This window comes from Muntiacus reevesi, chromosome 13 (genome assembly GCF_963930625.1).
Source record: "Muntiacus reevesi chromosome 13, mMunRee1.1, whole genome shotgun sequence".
In the NCBI taxonomy this organism is placed as follows: Eukaryota; Metazoa; Chordata; class Mammalia; order Artiodactyla; family Cervidae; genus Muntiacus; species Muntiacus reevesi.
In genome coordinates, this window is record NC_089261.1 from 58,138,258 (window position 1) to 58,160,273 (window position 22,016).

General features: G+C 44.2%; 1 protein-coding gene across 4 annotated transcripts in view; it reads right to left on the reverse strand.

The window, feature by feature from the left end:
- The window catches only part of ZNF827 (zinc finger protein 827), a 186,844-nt gene that overhangs the window by 75,929 nt on the left and 88,899 nt on the right, over positions 1 to 22,016 (reverse strand). For all 4 annotated transcript variants that reach the window (XM_065904478.1, XM_065904480.1, XM_065904481.1 and 1 more), the window contains exons 6-7: positions 11,398 to 11,637; positions 8,943 to 8,997 (exon numbers count right to left, since the gene is read on the reverse strand). In XM_065904478.1, the coding sequence (XP_065760550.1) occupies positions 8,943 to 8,997; positions 11,398 to 11,637 (295 nt within the window). The remainder of the gene's footprint in view (positions 1 to 8,942; positions 8,998 to 11,397; positions 11,638 to 22,016) is intronic.

Below are 22,016 nucleotides of genomic sequence, written 5' to 3' on the forward strand. Positions count from 1 at the left end.
CGGTCCCTCCCGAGGACCCTTACTCTTAAGGGATTTTATTTATTCACTTATTTGAATAAAAGAACCCTGGGCGGCAGGTCAGGGGACGTGGGTGGAGCAGAGTGCTTGAGATGAGAAACAACCCTGAGTCTCTGACCTGAGGACAACCCGAGCACCTGAAACAGCATACTCCCTATTCAAGCTGAAAAGGGACGCAACAGAGAAGCCCTCTTATGACCCCTGTGCGCTAGGCCTAGAAAGCCGATCATTCATCATGTTGGGGCACGCATTTCCAAAGAAAGAAGGACTGCAGTGAGCAAAACTTGAAGGAATCACATTTATCTACAGATTGAGTCTTGGCACTGCAGACTCAGTGGGTATCTCAAGGGGCCTGTGAGCACATGGAGAGCCACGGTCACTCCATCACTGGGCCACCCATACAGACCCCCAATTTTCTTTAACTTTTGGAGGTGATAAGAAAGTCAAGATGTCGTTCCTCTTCCTCCTCATTGGCATGGCTGTATACTTGGCTGGGGCCAATCAAACTGAACCTCAGGGCTTTCTTGGTGGCTCAGAGGTTAAAGCGTCTGCCCACAATGCAGGAGACCTGGGTTTGATCCCTGGGTCGGGAAGATCCCCTGGAGAAGGAAATGGCAACCCACTCCAGTATTCTTGCCTGGAGAATCCCATGGACAGAGGAGCCTGGTAGGCTACAGTCCATGGGGTCACAAAGAGTCAGACACGACTGAGCGACTTCACAAAGCAATTATAAACCAATCAAATGTGTTGTTAATTTATAAGGTATGCAATGGTATTGCAGAAAATGCCCTTATTTTTTAGAGATACATATCTCAAAGAATGTGAGAGTGAATGTCATGCCTGGATTTGATCTAAAATATAAGGAAAAAAAGACTGGTGAAATAACTGTGACAAATATTTATTCAGTCTGGGTGGTGGGGATGTAGTGGTTTATTGTATTATTTCTTTCTCTTTGTTTTAAAATTTTTCATAATAAAAAAAATCAATATCAACAATCAAACAAAAAGTTCAACCCAGACCAAATACCAGACAGAAAAATGTGACAATAAAAAATTGAAAAAAAAAGGCTCCTCATGAACAAAATGCTTGATATCACCAGAAATCAATAAATGAAAAGGTCTTAACTATAAGATATAATTTTTAACCTTCCAATTGGTAAAAAAAATTTTTTTAATGATAAATCCAAGACCTTTAAAATATTCTCTCTCTCATTAGCTTCTAGTAAAATTGTAAATTCAACCTTTTTGAAAATCAATTAGACAATTCATAGAAAAGCCTGAAAACTGTGCATGTTTCTTGAGTCAGTTTATCCTGGCATTGTTTATATTAGCAACAACTTGGGAAAACAAAACCAAACCATTAATACTCAATAATTAAGGAGATATAATAAATAAATTAGGGCACATGCAAATACGAAAAGAATACTATTGGGTTATGTTTACTGATATGAAGAGAAGTTCTAAATATAATACTAGGTAAAAGAGAACATTATAAAACAGTACATATAGTAGGATCCACTTTTGATAGGACGTATACATCTATGAATAGATAAAAATTCAGCCAGGATACATACCACCAACCTAGCAGTCAGTGGCTGCCTCAGGGTAGCAGAATTGATTAGAAGTGGTTATTATTTCTTCTTTATGGCCCCCTACATTTTCTGGAAACAAAAGTTACTTTTTAAAACTTAAAAAGTGATTAAGTTTTACAGTTTGGAATTCTTTCTTTTTAAAGACACTCTGAAATTCTTTCTTTTTAAAGAGACTCTGAGTCTTTTAAAGAATAAGCCAAGGATGATATAATTGAAGCAGTTGTAAAACACATGGGCAAAGGAAATTGTTATCCAAAATCTGATTCCATTAATATCAGTTGACTTCAGTCGCAGAAGGCTGAAAGTCATCGAAGAAAAAGACTGTTTAAAATATTGTAGAAGAAAAGTAGGGTATTTTACGAAGAATACATTTTGGTAATGCTTTTAAATTTTCTTCTCTAAAAAGTACTTCTAGTTAGTGTATCCTAGAGGCAGGCCTCTACCCCGTATAAACTAACACCACGTTTTCAAGGAACAATGGTTGTTGCTGCAACTCGAGCATTCATCCACCGCCAAGCCAGGAAACTTCTCGGGACAAGGAGCACAAAGCCAGGCCTTGTCCACGGTGGCGGAGACAGGGAGGCCAGACCCTGGGGAGCCGGAGCCAGGAGCAGCCACGGAAGTGGACCTGCATGTCCAGATCCCTGAAATGTCAGCTCGTGGAGGGACCCGGCCCTCCCGCAGGAAGCCGACTTTGTACGTGAACGGGGACAACGGGCTTCTGGCGAGGTGAGCAGAGCACAGATGAACTCGGCCTCCTCTGCGGTGACACGAGAGCCCTGCGATGCCCGTGGAACATGCACGGGCCTCGGGCTGCTGTGCTGTCCACCAGGGCTTGCCCCTCTCGTCAACCCCGGCCTGTTGGAGGTATTTCTAGTAACTATGGAGACACCCTTGCGGGAAAACCCCAGATTAGCAGAGCAGGAGTGAAGGCGGTGCCTGAGCCGCATGTCACATGGCTCGTGTGTGATCTGCCAAAGGAGGATGTCTACTTACAGAGAAGTATGGATGTACTTCTGGTTCCTGACTGCTCTGCGCTCCACACACAGAACACTGTTGTAAGCCGGTAGAAATAAAGATGAGAGAGACCATGGAAATGAAGAAAAGAAAGGCACAGGCCTCTTCAGATCCCTGAAAGGAAGACTGAAACTTGCCTCTCCAGAGTGACACTACCTTAGCAGTCCTGGAAGCACAGTGTCTCAAGGATAACGGCTTGACGGAGCGGTCACTGATGGGAGGAAGAACGGCAGAGCGTGATACCTACAGGACGACGGCGTGCAGGAAGAGAGGAAAGTACTACGGCAGGTGTGGTGCCGTAAGAAGGGAAAAAACCTCAAAGGGCAGCAAGGCACCAAGGGGTTTGCAGCTCTGTGTATTAAACACAAAGAACCCATTGTTTAAGGGTGAATTTTAGCTTCTTTGAAAAATGAAAACTCAAAGAAAAGTTGAAAAGGATGGACTGCCAGTGGAAAACACTCCAGTCAACATTTATGTCAGGGCAGCTACAGACAGTGGTGCAGGCTGTGTACTGAACAAGGGTACCTTATCTGGGGGTGAAAGTGAAAGTGAAAGTCGCTCAGTTGTGTCCGACTCTTTGCGAGCCCATGGACTATAGAGTCCACGGAATTCTCCAGGCCACAGTACTGGAGTGTATAGCCTTTCCCTTCTCCAGGGGATCTTCCCAACCCAGGGATCAAACCCAGATTTCCCACATTCCAGGTGAATTCCTTACCAGCTGGGCCATAAGGGAAGCCCTATGGGGGCATGGATCAGTATTCAACATCACAGACATCACAGATTTACATATTTATTAAGACAGCATTCCAGTAGATGGCAGTGTCTTGACGAAGGGTGTTTTTAAAAATTTGTAATGGCCCAAAAGCCTTGACTTGATCAAAAAAGCACTAAAACTCATAACTAGAGGGACTCCATGAAATTAGTAGCAATTTTCATTTTTTAGAAGCAAAGTTCTATGCCTTTAAAGTCAGAAAATATAAAAGGTAAAGCAACTATAGGCAGAGCTACTCAAATATCAATTTCATTTGCTCTGTTTCCTGTTTATTTTCTTAATTGCTTCCATGTAATCCAATGTTCTTTATTTGTAATCTTTTACTTTTTAAGGTAATGGAACATTGTTCTCTTACGCCTCTTAAAAAATGAAAAGGGGAAATTGCACAAATTGAAGCAGTGCATCGCACTCTAACAAATTTGTGCAATTTCTATTACTGACTCATAAATATTTAAGGACAGGCATCCAAACCACCACCCAGGCAAATTCTATATTGGACACTTTCAAGTACATATGTCTTTTAGTAAACACTGTAAGTGCCTTTATCTAGATCACAGAAAAATAGCCCGCATTTCAAATTCTGAAAATTGGGCAATTTAAATATTGGTTGGCATAGCATGATCTAACTCTATCTTTCTGATTTTCCCACTTCTGCTTTTCATCTAGTAATGGAGAGGAAAAAAAAAAAAAACTATTCAGGTAAATACTTCCTGGCTCTTGGAGCAGAGCAAGCCAGGTGTGAGAAGGTTTTCTTATAGGCCTGCAATCCGATATCCCCATGGACACTGAATTATTAACGGGGAAGAGAGAACAAATAACCAAGAGAAGGTTCTTGGCAGCCATTGTTTGAAGTTCATGGTGTTACACAACATCAAGCATGTCCAATTCACCTGCCAGGAGCTATCTGATTCTTACTCTAGGGTTCCATTTTCCTACTTCGATCTCATCCAGCATCTGGCTGGGTGATGGTCCATGTCAGAAGATGTAGATCTTCTTTTTATTCCATTAAACTTTGGGATCTGGTTATGATATCATGCCTCATATATTTTCATCTACAAATGATCATATTAGCTGGTTATCTACTCCCGGCAGAACCTAGGGTTGTGCCGGGAAAGGAAATCGAAAAATCAAGATTGTATTAGTCTCTTAAGCCTCCAGTCTTTCTGTTCTCCTGGGTCTGGGTAGACCCATCTCATTTATCAGGCAGAATGGCATTAAGAATGCCACGCGCTATCTCAAAGGGGACACAGAGACTTCTTTACACTTAGATTGAATTTTCTCCACTCTAAGGTTAAAGAGGCAGAAGAACTGCTGTTTTAGCATTTACAGTGAGGCTCCAACTGAAGGACTGATTCAGTGGAGGTGCCCCCAGGAGGGCACAGACATGGGTGGAAAAGGGGTAAGTTCAAGGCATGGTGAGCAGGACCACGTGATCCAAAATCCTAGCTGCTAAGCAGGCTGATTTCACTGCCTGGCCACATGGGGTGCCCTGGTGGACTGTCTTCTGCTTTGCTTTTGGGAAGATGATCCTAATTTAAGCGGCTGAGTCCAAGTTATTAGGATGATTTTTTTTAAAGGCATTTTCAAGCTAGTTCTTTAAATGATGTCTAGGATTTGCTTCAAAATAATCTAGGGGAAGGAAGAACAAAACGAAGGGATGGATGAGACAACATTTGTGAACTAACATGAACTGCTAATTGTTTACACTCTATCCTGGGTACATTCTCTGCTTTTGCCTATATTTGAAATTTTCCATTGTAAGAGGTTTTGAAAAATGAGACTGAGAGTCAGTGATCCAGAAATCTGCCAGTTACTGGTTTCAATCCTTAGCTTTACCTAAAACCTCTTTTATGAAATAGCTAACAAGGAATGTTGTCTAACATCACTTTCTCTTTCCATGTCTCCCGTCTTGTAATCGAGATATCGACAAACAGAATTGCCAATGGACAGCTGTGATGAGGGGGGATTGGATGAGGAGAGGGGTGCAGTCGTCAGCCTTTATGGGATGGGCTTCCTGTAGCCTGGGTAAACCAGCACACATCGGAATGCCAAGCTATGGAGTGTCTCACCCTGGGCTGCTACACTTTGCCTCTGTTCTTGTGGTTGCAATTACAGTGAAGATTAATAATGATAATCAACTGCAGGGGAAGTTGTGGGTTGATAAAGGACAGGGAGATAATTGTAGAGAATCAGTTTCTTACTTCAGCTCTGCACATCTCTTTTTCTCCTCTGGTTCCCCCGGATCTCCAGACCTCAAGAGCAGACCCCAACATGTAGAGGGGCTCAGGCAACCACTGGTATTTGGAAACGCCTGATCCCAATACTGCATTGAGGCCAGCATCCAGGGCTGCCCTTCACAAGTAAAGGACCTCGCATGTGTCCAGGAACCCTTAAAATGGACAACTCTGAACTCGAACTTCAATCATTAGCCATCCTTCTGTACGTCAGCTTCTTCTAGGAAATCAAACATGGGAAATCAGGTAACTAACCAAATGTTCCACTTAGTACTTAAAAAAATCAGGAGACATGGAAATTTGGAGGCTTGATGCAAATCTTTTTGGAAAGTATCACAAACCATACCTTAAAACATAACCCCCATTAGTTGATCTTGTGCAAACTTCTTATAAAAAACAGTTCTTTCTAAAACAGGAATCAAAAAAGAAGAGATAGAACTAGCATTTTTTTTTCTTATTTCTGCTATCAGTAACTCAGGTTACAGAGGATTTCTTGGCACAAGGCAGCTTGATTCTATTCCACCTTAAGTAATGAGGTGAGAAGAGAAAAAAAACAAAACAGAGATCTCTTTGAGGAGATAATAAAAACACACCAAGGATATTGTTGAAGAACAATAAACCGAGAAACATGTAACACTGATTTCTAAACGCTATCATGGGGTGGGGCGGGGGGCCCATAGGAAGCATCTCTTCCTTTGCTTTGGGCAAAAGATCTGATTTGGATTTCTTCTTACTCATAATCTCCCAGCAACAGGAGAATTTAAGGATTGCTTCATATTTGCCAAATGGCTTTAAAAAAAAAGTCTTTTCTATCCTATAATTATGCTCCAGCTCCAGCCAAGGGAATTGAGGCTATGAGGCATATTTCACTTGTTTGGGGCTAGTTCAAACCTCCTGTTACCTCTCCCCAGGGGACATCTGAAAAGCATGCCATAACAAGGTCTCTGAGCATACCTTTCTTTCACATAAGTATCATCATGTAATCTTAAAGAGCCAGCAGGAAACCTCCAAGGAGACGCTGCTGGGGTCCTGCCCAGATCACCTTTAATGCACCGGTGCACCCACCCCCATGGTGCTGGGAGTGTTGGCTGCTAACAGCGAGATCCACCCTCATGGTTGGAGTGGTGGGCCACACATTCCCTGCTGAATTAGTAGATAATAAGGGGGTTCCAAGAGCTGGCTCTTTTACCTTGAGGCAGGATTTATTCTGTGATGCAATCCATGTCTCAGAATTCTCCGTGGAAGCAAACTGGAGCTAGAATACAGCTCACAGCCTGTGCTCGCTTAGCAACCCTTCCCTCTCCCAACCCACTGCACCCTGGCAGCTGGCCCTGAGAGCACGCCCACATGAGCATCCTGTCTCAGGCTCTGCTTCTAGGGAACCTGACCTGTGACACTTCAGGAAGCCTATGGAAGCAAATTGACACTTATTATCTTTAATCTGCTGTCTTTCGACATCTACCAATCTGGCCAGTTTCATGTGTTTAGACAAATGAATATAGCATAGACACTAAAAAAACAGCCTGAAGATTACATTTTATGCTTTCAAATTATGGTGCTGGAGAAGACTCTTGAGAGTCCCTTGGACAGCAAGGGGATGAAACCAGTCAATCCTAAGGGAAATCAACCCTGAATATTCATTGGAAGGTCTGATGCTGAAGCTCCCATACTTTGGTCACTTGATGTGAACAGCAGACACATTGGAAAAGACCCTGATGATGGGAAAGATTGAAGGTAAAAGGAGAAGAGAATGGCAGAGGATGAGATGGTTGGATAGCACCACTGATGCAATGAACATGAACTTGGGCTAACTCCGGGAGATGGTGAAGGGACAGGGAGGCCTGGGATGCTGCAGTCCATGGGGTCACAAAGAGTCGGACACGCTTAGTGACTGAACAACAAGATCACATGGTGAAGGCAGACAAAATGTCCAGCAGTTTGCACCTCCTACTTGGGCATCCAACTGAACAGACAAAATCACTTCTCTACCCCCCAGACCAATTTCCCAACACAAAGCACAGACCAGATCAGGTCGCAAGACTAGCTTCCCATCTGTATGCTCACATATGGATCAAGGCCAAGACCTTGATCTTCGGTTCTGCCAGAGGCAGATTCTGTCCCTAACACGATACAAACCCTGTGTAAAGCAAGCCGGCTCTGTGTTAATTACTGTTTAATACGTGCCAGTCCCACATTTCAATTCACAGGATTAAAAAGAAACAGCTCAGGCAAAGGTTCAAAGGGGCACTGCTCCCGTGTACTCTGAGCATCCTGTGTGATGCTCTGAGCCTGAGTCCCGTCACATCTTCTGCCCCAAGAATTAAAACCACAAAATCCATCAACAGTTCCCACCAGGAAGAATCTACGTTTTCTCAGGAAAGTAAAGTTCCTTGACTTAAAGCTGTCCAAGGGGGAGAAACATCCTTCTCTGGTGGCCCAGTGGTTAGGACTCTGGGCTGCCAATGCAGGGGCACAGGTTCCACCCCTGGGTGGAGGACTAAGATGCCGCATGGCATGTCCAATAGATAAATAAAATACATTTTTTAAAAAGCCTTCCAAGGGGGAGACTGTCTCTCCCCAGAGCTCCTTTTCCAGTGATGGGGTCTGCGCTTGCTGGCACTTGCCTGCCAGCTCAGATCTGGGTGGTTGTAAGGCTCGGAACGGGTGGCAGATGGGCAGGCAGCCCCTGGCTAGCCTTCTCTTAAATCTCCCCTGGCAAATGGGGAAGCTTCCTTACCTACAGTTGTTAGTGAGGTCAGTTTTCCTGCAAGTTTTGAAAGCACTGTCTTTCTTCTACATTTTTGCGCTCCTAACAATGCCGTGAGTTAAAAAGTTGGGATGTCCCCGGTGACACATGATCAGCTCACAGCTGCAAAGCTCCTGAGGAACACAGCTGAACTCAGCCTACCAACCGAGTGAGGCTTTCCCTGAGACACAGACCCAGCTCCCAGTCACAGTCCGGCCACCCGCTTCAACCCTCAAGTCAGAAAACTTCTGCCCAAGAGGATAATAAATATCCATGTCACAATATCATTGTAAGGAATTAAAAAAAAAAAAACCATAGCATAAGGAAAACTGGCAGCACAGTGACAGCCTCGGATGTTTAATAACTATGAACGGTCTTTCCCCTTGGGGTCCTTTGCTTTCTCTACTGTTTCCACCAACCAAAGTTCAAACCCAAAACGGTGGAAAGGGGGGTGACTTCTGAACTCAGTGAAAGAAAAAGGTTTGAGGAACACCGTTCAAGCTGTGATGTGGGCCTGATGGCCCCCACAGAGGGCATCCCCAGGGGGCCCCACAGTGGCCTTACCTGGTGGTCGTCCGGAGGGTGTTCTCTTTCTGAGTGTGCTCTTTGCTCACCTTCTCTGTAAAGAGAGAGGATGAAACAGACATCTCTTAGGTTGTTCTGACTCAACCTGTGTGTTTAAGGCTGAAGCAGAAACACCATCCACACCTCTTTCTCTCTTGTGGTTTTCTTTTGGTTTCTCTTTCAAGCATTCAAACCCTTCCTGTCTTACTGGTAAAGATAGGCAACAGAAGCATGTCAACAGCACCTACCAAAATAGTTTATTAAAAACCAATCAAAGGGAAAGAGTTACTAACAAAGCACAAGCGTGTGTCTGATTTTCATCAGGGCTCAGTAAGTACATGTACATACGCCCCCCCCCCCAACACAGATGTGCACAAAGATAGTTATTTCGATTATATTTTCCCCCCAACTGAAAAATGTCTGCTTTTCTCTGATTCAGCATGAAAACTGCAGTTGCTGCAACTGTTCCGCTTCTGACTTTGGTGACAACCTTTAAGCATTCCGTATTGTCAGGCCCCTCTGTGAGGCAGGCTATAAAAACAGTCGTAAGACCTCTGGGTGTGAGAGTCATTGAGCGCTTATTCTGATAAATGTCACAGGGGACAAAAAAATATCATTAGACGAGCGGAGGTAAACTCTCCCTTACTCCGTCTTGAGGTCTGTATCTACCAGCTGTCAGAAATTATTTAATTAGCTTTCAGGAGCACAAAAGTTGACCTCTGGTCTTCTCTAACCAGTTCAAATGTGAGGCTTCTGACTGTCACAGCTCTCAATGGCTTCTTTTAAGTCTCCAGAGGAAACCTGGCCACCTCTACAAGGGTTTCAGATTTCAACGGCAGGGCAAGTGAAAAACCCCTAATCTCATGGATTCGGGGAGAAAATGTAAACAAAGATTAATGCTATCTTTCCCATGCTTTTAAACACTGGCCTGAGGCTGCTGCATGCATGTTTGCTTCGAGGATTCCTTTCTGTCCGCTCAACAGTGGCAATGAGGGTGAATTTGGATTCACAGGCAGGGTTCTTTGAAAGAGCAGGAAATCGGGGCTAAATGACTTGCTTGAGGTCACCAGGGCATTCAGTGACAGCGCCAGGGTGAGAACTCTCAGACACAAAGTTTTGAGCTGATAGTAGACCGTGATAATGTACTGCTGGAGACAGAGACTTCTTGAAAAGAACCATACTGGCCTCACTTCTGCAAATTTGAACTGCCAAATCACTCACAAAATTACATTGTTTTTAGAGATGCATTCAACCTGTTTTGCTTTTTTTTTTTTTTTTAAGAAAAACATCTGGCATGTTTGGAGCATCTTTGGAACTTGCAAAGAACTATATGGCCTATTCAGTTTACTGACTTCACTATTTCCACCTCTCTGCGCTCTGCACAAACACAGTTCTTGTTGAGAACCCAGAGCCATCACTCTCAGCACCAACCAGTAACTTCACAGCTATGGGTGGTGTCACAAGGCCAATGAGAAAATGAGCTATCAGAATGGCATGCAGATCCTTGCTTTTTTCCTTTTTCTGGGGTTTCTCTTAGTGGAGAAAAGTTAGCATTTAAATAAATGTGGCATTTAAATAACGGGTGTTTTAAATCTGCAAGTCACAGCAAAACAGAGTTTATGAAATATCAGTGACAAACGCTACTGATGCCTGAATTTCAGTGTGTAGGCCAATGCTTGACCAAAGATAAAGTATCTGTATTTCTATATAAGTCTGAATCTTGTATGAATCTCCTTCATTCATCTCAATCACATTCAAACAGGAATAGCACATTCAATTTGATAACAACGAAGAGGATGCTGCTTGAAAAGGTAATAAAGGGAACAACTTAGGTTCTAGGACCCTTACCTATTCTATTAAGACATTTAGCTGAGGTAGCAACTGACTTACAGACTTTGAATTCTAAGTAGTCAAAGTAGAAAAGGTTGGTTTACAGAAAAGGTTCTACTAGGTTATAGCTGGGGAAACAGTCCTTACAGTTTCATCTTTTACTTTTCCCTTTCCTTGACGTTTTTTGCAGGGGCAAGATATAGTAAAATCTCATTAATTCCGACCACACTACTTTGGAATTCACGGTAATTCAGCCACTGTTAGAGTAAATTGAAGTTAATCTTTTGCACATTAGGAGAAAAAAAAAAAGACTGTTAATCAGATCAACTGCCCAACTGCCTAAACAAAACTAGAGGTGAGATATTTCATCCATGCAACAGGGACTGAATAGAGTTCTAATTTCAAATGATTCTTAACTATTTATTAAAGAAAGCTTGCCAGGAGTTTGACTTGGCAACATCTGATGGACTGTTTATTTGAGTGGTGGAATCCATGTTAAACTAACAAAATGGATTTCTGTCTTAAAAAGCCTATAATGCAGGTGTTTTTTTACTTTGTTAGAGTGGCTTATCCTCAAATCAGTCCCAACTATTGACATTTTTTTTTTTCCTGCAAGAAAACATACCTGACAGTTGAAAAAGCAGCTCGGAAGCCATCTTCACGGAGATGTCCTGGCTGAACAGGCTTCTCTCCGGAGGCACTCTGCCTTCTGGCAGCTTCTGCAAGGGTTCCGCTTTCTCTCGCCCGAGTAAAGTGCTGTAGCCAACGCTGCAGCTGGGCGAGATGGAGACCTGCGGGTCCTGGATGTCGACCTCCATAGGCTCCTCTTTAATCTTCACCATCTGAGGGTCCTTGTAGCTTTCCGCTGCAAACAGGTGAGCGAAGGACAAGAATGCTAGAGTTTCTCAATTCTGAACCAAACCCAGGCTTTCATCACAGAGAGAACTACAAGGGGGCGGTTAAGAAGAAAGCACCGGGGCTTTTCAAACAAAGTTTGAAAACCTTCCAGTTTAACCTTATGACCGACCCAGCAATCCTTACTCCTGGGCATATGCCCTGAGAAAACCGTAACTCAAAAAGACACATGTACCCCAATGTTCACTGAAGCATTATTTTCTTTTTTTTTCTCCCATTTATTTTTATTAGTTGGAGGCTCATTACTTTACAATATTGTAGTGGTTTTTGCCATACATTGACATGAATCAGCCATGGATTTACGTGTGTTCCCCATCCCGATCCCCCCTCCCGCCTCCCTCCCCATCCCATCCCTCTGGGTCTTCCCAGTGCACCAGCCCCGAGCACTTGTCTCATGCATCCAACCTGGGCTGGCGATCTGTTTCACCCTTGATAGTATACTTGTTTCAATGCTATTCTCTCAGAACATCCCACCCTCACCTTCTCCCATAGAGTCCAAAAGTCTGTTCTGTACATCTGTGTCTCTTTTTCTGTCTTGCATATAGGGTTATCGTTACCATCTTTCTAAATTCCATATATATGTGTTAGTATACTGTATTGGTGTTTATCTTTCTGGCTTACTTCACTCTGTATAATGGACTCCAGTTTTATACATCTCATTAGAACTGATTCAAATGTATTCTTTTTAATGGCTGAGTAATATTCCATAGTGTATATGTACCACAGTGAAGCATTATTTTCAATAGCTAGGACATGGAAGCAACCTAGATGTCTGCCAGCAGATGAATGGATACAGAAGATGTGTCTACAATGGAATATTACTCAGCCATAAAAAGGGATGAAATTGGGTCATTCATAGTGCTGTGGAGTGAACCTAGAACTCTGTCATACAGAGTGAAGCAAGTCAGAAAGAGAGAAGCAAGTTATCATGTAATAATGTATATACATGGAATCTAGAAAAATGTTACTGATGAACTTCTCTGTAGGTAAGGAGTGGAGATGCAGGTGTAGAAAGCAGACATGAGGTCACAAGGTGGGGAAGAGGAGGGTGGGGTGAACTGGGAGGCCAGCACTGACACATATGCACGATCAAGTGTAAAACAGGCAGCTAGCGGGAGGCTGCTGAGTAGCACAGGGAGCTCAGGTCAGGGCCCTGTGATGACCGAGGGGTGGGATAGGCGGGGCGGGAGCGAGGCTCATGAGGGAGGGGGTTCATGCACAGCAGAAATGAACAGGATATTGCAAAGCAATTATACTCCAATTTTTTTTTTTAAAAAAAGAAAACCAGTTTAACTCATCTGACTTCCGGAAAAGGTAGGAAACGGAAGCTCAGAGAGGTCACGTGACCTGCTCAAGGCCACACGAATGGCAGCAGAAGTAGGCTGAATGTCTCCAGATCTAGAATCAGGTTTCCTGACCACAGTCTCGTGATCACTTTCACACACTATTTCTTCTCTCCTGTGCTGCTTCTAGAACGTATGGAGAACACGGCAAATATCTGCCCTTGTTTTATATTTATAACACACTCAGCTTCAGTGAAGCAAGCAAGAGTGAGCATATTCATACTATGATTTCCTCCCCCTCTTTCGAAAGCTCCAATCAATATATTTTTCTTTCTTTTCCAGGACACCTAAATTAATAAAATAAATAGGGTTGATGCAACCACGACATTTACACCTTGCTGGGAGCTAGTAATCCTCAAGACCACCTAGGAAGTTAATTGCAGTCAAAGGATTAACACTTAGAAAAACAGCAATCCTACAAGTTATAATAACAGTTCAACCTGCTGACTGCTCTAGCTTTAGGTGTGGCTATTGAACATTTGGTCTCTAGGTTGAAACACACATTTACTTTGGAAGGCTAGAGTGTCTTTATGGACATGTGTTCCTTAGAGTTAATGAGAGAACACCCTGGAAATAAGGTGGGACAATTGGCCCAGCCGTTAATTTGGGTCACTTTAAAATAAGACCACACTTTCAAATCAGTAAACATTTGTTAGCTATTACTGTACACTGTACACTCAAGCATTCTGGAAAACCTAAAAAAAAAGCAAAAAGGGCCAGATAGATAGATGACAGACTGGATTACCGAGGCAGGCCCTGAATCCAACAACAAGTGTCCATATCACACACAGAGGAGGATGGAAAAGGCCACGTGAGGACAGACCCGGTGCTGGAGGCCGAGTGCTGATATTAACATGTGGAAGCCTGGTCACCAGTGTGACAGTGCTTGGAAGTAGGGCCTTCGGGAGGTGATCAGGTCATGAGGAGCCGTCCTTATGAAGAAAACCCCGGAGAGCTCCCTTGCCCCTTCTTCCATGTGAGGACACAGGGCAAGGGCGCCTGAGAGTGAACCAGGAAGAAGGCGCTCACTTGACCGCACTGGCACCTTGATCCTCGCCTCCCAGACGCCAGATCTGCAAGAAGTACACTGCTGTTGTTTACAAGCTACCCAGGCCATGATGTTCTGGTACAGAAGCCCAAACAGACTAAGACAAACAGACAGACTAGAGTTTTGCAGTCACAAGCTAAGGACTGCCTGGAGCCAACAGAAATTTGGAAGGAGTGAGGAAAGATCCTCCCCTAGAACCTTCAGATTTCAGACTGCTGGCCCCCATTTCTGCTGCTTTCAGCTACCAAGTTGGTGGTAATCTGTGATGGATGGATGGATAGATAGATACATACATACTGGGTTGGCCAAAATGTTCATTTGGGTTTTTCCTTAAGCTCCTAAGGAAAAACTGGAATGAAAATTTTGGCCAGCCCAGTGGATGGAAAAATAGACACATAGACAGACAGACATAAGAGTAAGAGGCAATAGTAAGCAAGTGCAGATCTATGGGACAGTTAGGAGATATGACAGGGAAATCTCATTGCTCTAAGCGGGGTAGTCAGAGAAAGCTAGGCTCTCCTTGCCAAGTATGAGGCAGGTGAAAGTAAAGTATATGCAAGACTACTGATGTGCAATAAAGAAGATAGAGGAGTATTTTTAATGGAACGAAATTAATAGGATGCTACCCATAAGATTTCATGTAAGAAGTGTGCTAATTGTGCTTTTTTTCTTCCTGACGTATTACACATGCTTCTCAGAGAAAACAACCTGATTTTTGTCAGCAACTAAACTACAGGCAACAGTTATATTTAATTTAGATCCCTCTCCCCACCTTCCTGCCAAGCTGGTTTTTTTTTTCTTTTCTTTTATCTTTGCATGTCTGTGACGCTCATAAAAACCAAGTACATTGATTTGATTATCCTAAAAAGAAAAAAAAAATGGAAAAGAAAAGAAGAATATAAAGCTTTCCAAGTTACATGCCTGGCTTCTATGCCTTTACTTCTGGCCCATCTGATTCTTTCTCTGGTCCTGACTGCAGCCCCTGACCCCTTAAGGGATTTGGGGACTTGACAGCCATCCTGACCTTCCCTTAGATCACCCATAGGTGCAGTCACCACACACAGTGCCCTCTTTGTGTCCCCTCAAACTACTCAGGATTTGGAAAATAAACAGTAGGGTCAGTGTCACAGGTACATAATGATGTCTCTGAACCTTGCCAGTCATTCCAAGGCCCGAGGACAAACACAAAGGGATGCTAGAAAGGGATTCATTTCATTAAAAAAAAAAAAAAAAGAAAGAAAGAAACTTAACAAACAAACAAAAAAAAGCAAAGCTAGAAAGAAGCTCTATTATTTATCTCCCCCAAACCCCCTTTTCCCCAGCTTTGCCCCTGGATTAAAAATCACCTATTTTCACTCCTGGATTTAATGAAATCAGTTTTGTCCACCAGCTTTCAAATGTTTTATTTTTAATATTTTTAAACATTTTAATACAACAAATATAAAAAATAATATATTAGTTAAATCTGGATTTAATTTCGAATCAAAATATTTACTGAAATACAACACCGTGCTTCAAGGTATGGCTAACAGGAACTACAACATCTTCAAGTAACACTAAAATTACTTGAAACACTAAAGTAACTCTAAAGTTTCTCTGCAGCTTGGGTGACATTTAGGCAGAATTCTTAGAAGAAAAACACCCACTCTCTGCTGTGTGCTTAGTCGCTCTGTTGTGTCCAACTCTTTGTGACCCCAGGGACTGTAGCCTGCCAGGCTCCTCTGTCCCTCGGGATTCTCCAGGCAAGAATACTAGAGCGGGTTGCCATGCCTTCCTTTAGGGGATCTTCCCAATCCAGGGATTGAACCCAGGTCTCCAGCACTACAGGCAGATTCTTTACCTAGTGAGCCACTAGGGAAGCCCAAGCTAATTTTGCTTCCCCCATTAGGTACCAGTTCCATGCCCTTTGTTTCATATCAAAAATACTTCAGTCATCCTAACAATTCATAGATGCTCTGAATGACAGATTGTTAAATTCAAGCATTTTAAAGATGATATTACTAACTGATAACATTACTTGGCTAGTTCAGACAACCCAGTAGTTCAGATTGAAACAGACCTGAAATAACAATGAAATTAATATAGTATTCCTTCTCTCTCCATACTGGGCACAAAGCTTCCTTATGTTTAAACATGCATACACTGAATAAAAGTCCGCTGGATATTTTAGGGTAGAACATATCCTAGAAAACCAACTTTGGGGGGGAGCTGAATTATGACTTATACATTTCACAGATGTTTTTATTGAACTTAATGCAAAATAATAGGCCACATTTTAGTTACTTGAAACTGGTGGCATTTACTGCGGGATGAGGAAAAGGTGAGAGGGGAACCACGGTCATTTCAGTCACTCAAAGCTACTCAAAGACAGAGAAGGAAAACACCTTCAATCTCTTTCCTTTCTCATTGGTCACCTGAAGCAATCTGACTTTTGATGTTACTAACAAATCAGTTTTTTAAAAGCTACTTGGGATAATTTCAAGTACGATTTTTCCATGAAGTGCTTTCTTTTCTGTCTTATGACAACTCTTGACCTTTCAAAACTGCCCAAAACACTGATGGCTGCTAAAAAACCTTTAGCATTTGTAACCTACCTGACAGACTCCAGACTCACTGAGAGGTTTTCACACTGACAGCTCAATGGGCAAGTGAAACATAATTCAATAGATATTTTTATAGTCCTTACACTTCCATGCATTAGCATCCTTGCCAAGTGTTTTCTTACCTTTTTTTAAAAAGCAGAGTTTCTGAACCTATGGACATCTGAAGCCAGATACTTCCCTGCTATGGGAGGCTTCAGGATGTTTAGCAACTTCTCCGGTCTTTAACCACTAGACACCAGAAGCACCAGTCCCCTAATTGTGACGACCACAAATAACTCCAGACATCTATCTCCAAAGTCCTCTGGGGAGCAAAATCACCCCAATGGAAAAATACATCTGTAAAGTTCTGCCATACTCTTTGTTTTTGCCCCTTCTCCTCTGACCCCATTTAATTAGCATCCAAGGCAAAGAAGAAAGAATGCTCCTTCTAAGTTCCAGCTTGGTTCAACAGTATCTCAGCCCAGCTGGCCTGGGATGCAGGAGGCGGGCTGACTTGGGAACAAAGTTTCTGCTACATTTCTTTCTTGGTCCGGAGCTCGCTCCCTTTTGTGTGGAGCATCCTGATAGAGGGCTTCCCAGGTGGCTCGTTGGGAAGGAATTCGCCTGCCAAGCAGGAGATGCGGGTTTGATCCCTGGCTTGGGAAGATGCCCTGGAGGAGGGCCTGGCAATCCACTCCAGTACTCTTGCCTGGGAAACCCATGGACAGAGGAGCCTGGCGGGCTGCAGTCCATGGGGTCGCAAAGAGTCGGACACGGCTGAGAGACTAGCAGCAGCAGCATCCTAACACAACAAGCGTTGAACTCATCACTTCACGCACTCTAAGCTTCGACTTCCCCACCCAGGGACATGTCTACACATCCAGGATTCTACTCTTTCTTGACATCTGCCCCCTTCACACACATTTTCGATTCCTCTGGAGTCTCTTCCTAAAATGATAAGACAAATATTAATTTGACTCCAGTGGTCTCTACTGATATTTCAACAGAGAACTCGGCATATGGGAAGAGATGGGAGAGTGTCAAAAGTAGGTGATGCCTGGGAGGTGGATTGCTGGTGACTGTTTACTGCAATGCTTATTTGTATTTTGTAATTTTCTATGATGAATATGAGTATCTTGTCATATAGTTGAGGTTTTTTTTTAAATGGAAAACACATGCACCGGTACAAAGCTGCTACTTCCTCTTTAGAGGTACACAGAACAGTGTGCATGCCTGGAGGCATCAGAAGAGTTGTTTGCGACTCCAACAAACTGCATTCAAACCCTGCTTAGCAACAGAGGAGAAAAAAGCAATGGGAATGCTGTAACACTGTTTTCTTTCCCGCCTTCATAAACACAAGTATATATTAGCTATCAAACTGGGTTATTTCATTCATCAGTCACTCAGTCATTCTATAATCTTTTTTTTTTTAAACATCTGCCATGTACTCAGAACCATGATGGCTGATTCATGGTATTCAGAGGTAAATAAGATGAGGTTCTTGCCCTCAAGCAGTTTAAATCCAAATGGACGGATGATCAGACAAGTATCAACAGCCCTCTCATACAAGAAGTAAAATTCAAATGTAGGGTGGGAAGAGGAGTCATGGAAGATCAGAAATCAAAGCACAGAAGTGGAATTGTACTTGACCAGGAGCATCCAGGGAATATCACACTGTCTGTCTGTCTGGAGCATCAAACCTGGAAGGTGCAACTGGCTCCCTGACTGAGCAGGACTTGGGGGTTGTCAACGTAAGAGCAATTCTATCTTTGTCTGCCAGTCTTTAAACCTGCCTGGCAGGAAAATGTTCTTCTCTTGTTCCTGGGTGAAAACTCAGGCAGGCTTAAAACCTGGTAATGCTTAGATAATGCAAGGCCTAACAACCCTTTAAATAGCAAAAAAAAAAAAAAAAGTTCTTGTTTCAGGATACAGCAGGCTCAACCCCATGGGTTAATCCACAGCTCAGCCCTTTCATGAAGGCGATCCCTGCTCCTCCCTGGAAGGGTCCCCAGGATGTCCGAGATGGGGGAAGTGGTGGGGTCGGCTCCCGCTCCCTGTGGTGTTGCCTTCTCCGGATCACACTACCTGTCCTTCCAGACCCCAGAATCAGAGAAGCGGGGAGGTGGTTGGGAGGAGAGAAGAGAGGAGGGAAAGCTCGCTGCCTTGTTCTAGAATGGTTTTATCCTCTTTAGGTCGGCAGACACCTCTCCTATGGGATTCACCCTTGGGGTCTCTGGAGACCTCGGACTTGGTGGTGATTACCCCCAGCATTGCCTTTACCTGGCGGAATGCCCTTCTAGCCTGGGCTCACTGATTTCCCCCACTGCCCCTGGGGACACCACTGCAGGCCTCCATCTCACGAGTGGGCAAGGGTACCCATCAAGTCTCTAGGCAGCTCCTAGACAGCATTTTTGATAACATCCCTGTTGACCCTTCTGTGGGAATCTGGTCCACGCTGGGGCCACGTGAAACACCTGCCTCTTCATTTGATCAAAGAGAGTGAGTTCAGGTCCCACGCAGACCACACCAAGGCAGTCTGCCATCTCTCACCCTTGTCAGGAGCCAGGCCATGAGGCTCCCCACTGAGGAAAACATGTGACTGACTCTGCAGATGACGTCCCTCTCAGATTTGAGCTGAGAGGCTGGAACCCCTCCTCCTGTCCACATTACCCTACAGTGGGGGAATCACAGCCCCGTTCTCCACAAAATCCCCTCGCCCCAACCTTCAATGACCTCTCACTTTTATACTCTCTCCATTTGGCTAAGAAGGACAAGGCATGTGTGTGTGTGTAAAATACATGTAACATAAATGGATCATTGTAACTATTTTTAAGCACACCATTCAGAGGCAGTAAGTACCTTCACACTGCTGTGCCATCACCATCACCCAGCTCCAGAATTTTTTCATCTCCCGCTGGAAACTCTACCCACAAAACACTAACTCTCCATCTTTCCCTCCCCTCAGTCTCTGGCAATCATCATTCTACTTTCTGACTCTAGGTCAGGAGTTTTCACATTTTTAAAAAATTCTTCATGCGATAACCTTGTTGCTGAAGCCAGACCTTCCATCTTAACAACCTGTTTAGCAAAGAGCATCAGGTTATATCCCAGAGAAACCACACTGGAGGGGGCAGGTCAGAGCAGAACATGCAATCTTAAAGGCTGAACCTCGAAGCCTGTCCTAAATCGGGATCCTGTGAGGAGCCAGCCTTTAGCGGGGGTTTGCTTGGAGAAGCAGCATGATCAGATTACATTTCGAAGGGCAATCGGGCAGGGATGCTTCTACAGGAGGAAGGGACTGGCAGAAATGGAAATGGGGAGTGGATGGGGACTTTCTGTATTAACAGCAATCCAAGCAAGGAGATGATGAGAGCCTGAATGTTCATAAGGGGAGAAAAGACTCCCAAGATATTCCAGAGGCTGAACGCCGAGGCACTGCTGGCGGAGTCTGAATCAAGAATGAAGGCACCAGTGAGACAGTAATTGTGAAGAAACCTGGTGTATGGTCCAGGTAAGCGGGAGGGGAAATTTTTAAAAGGAACAATTCTATGACTTTTAAGCCTCTGAAATTTGGAAAATGCTATGAATAAGAATGGGCTTCCCTTGTGGTGCAGCTGGTAAAGAATCCACCTGCAACGCGGGAGACCTGGATTCGATCCCTGGGTTGGGAAAAATCTCCTGGAGAAGGAAAAGGCTATCCACTCCAGTATTCTGGCCTGCAGAATTCCATGAACTCTAGTCCATGGGGTCACAAAGAGTCGGACATGACTGAGCAACTTTCACCACATTCTTCTTCACACATAAACAAGAATAAGGAAAGTTGGGTTGGGGAGAAATATGAAGGGAGATTTTCAGCTCTATGTTGGCTAAGTATCTGTGATTCCCACAAGAAGAGGAGGTCGTGATGGCTTAGAGGCAGTAAGAGAACAGACAGACAGGAAGTCATCTGAATCCAAGGGGCTGTGTGAGATCAGAAAGGGAGGGTGAGCAGAGAGCCGAGGATGGGGAAGAACTGTTCCTGTCCACTCCTACAGAGGAGAAGGAAGAAAAGAAGGGGGAGAAGAGGTGGAGAGGGCGGGGTCCAGCATAATGGCCAGGCACACAGAAGGTCGGTGGGGGAAGGTGGTGATGGGGGTAGTGCAGAGGCGCTGCCCACTCCTGCCTTTGGGCACCCACACCCTTACAAGGATTCCTTTCCTTAGTGTCTGCCCCATATAAACCCTCAGTCCCGCTCTCCCTGCAGTGCTGAATGAAACCCGCCACCTGCCCAAACACACCCCACCATTCCTCAACTTGTGCTCAGCTGCTCGGCTGTGTCCAGCTGACTCTTTGGGACCCCATGGATGGTAGCCTGCCAGGCTCCTCTGTCCATGGAATTCTCCAAGAATACTGGAGTGGGTTGCCACTCCCTACTCTAGAGAATCTTCCCAACCCAGAGATCGAACCCCCCCGCCCCGTCTCTTGCATCTCCTGCACTGGCAGGTGGGTTCTTTACTACTAGCACTGCCTGGAGTTCCTCACCTTATTCCCTTCTCTCGATAATAACCTAGGCAGGTTTCAAAATGACTTAGACATTCCTCTATGAGGGCCTTGCTTTATCTCCATCAGATGGCACCCTTCCCTCCTCTCTCCTGCCTCTAGACGGTTCAGACCTTGCTAACGTACTGGGCTATTAGTTTTATTATTTACAGATTTGTTTCCCCTGTGGACTGAACGCTTGGCAAGGGCCTGGTTCTGATTCCACTTTCATTCCCAGGACTTTGGAGATATTGGGTTAATATCTGTTTGTCACATGCATCACTTGAGGCAGAGCACACAGTAGGTGTGCTTCTCCCTTCCCTGACTCCTCGGTCTGCTATGGACACTCACACATGCCACGAACCTGAAATACAGAAGGGTCCAGCACTGGCAGTGGTACCGAAATAAACAACGATAATTGGCCGCGCTGTCCTTGGACTGCCATCGTGATCCTGAGCGAGTGTTTTTGAATAACCAGACGCTTAAAAGAGTCTCTAGAAGCAACACCAATGACTCCATATGGAAACATTTCACTTTCTAGAGTGGTACCCCTGTCAATCAGATGAACTGAAAATCTTTTGTCTTCAACTTGCCATTCTCAGAAAGTTCTGGGCTGGGCACAAAAATGCAGTCCAGGTATGTATGAACTGATTCCTGGAGGTGTCAGCTTTATTGCTTAAAACTTTAGAAGCGTGGGTGACAGCTCTCACTGCATTCAAGAGATGCACTTTAGGTAGAGCCGAATCACATTCAAATCCAGCCCCAAGTCGCCCTGAAACCAACAGTACCAAGTAGAGAAGGGGAGGGGAGGGGGCGGATGGGAAGACTCCCCCCACCC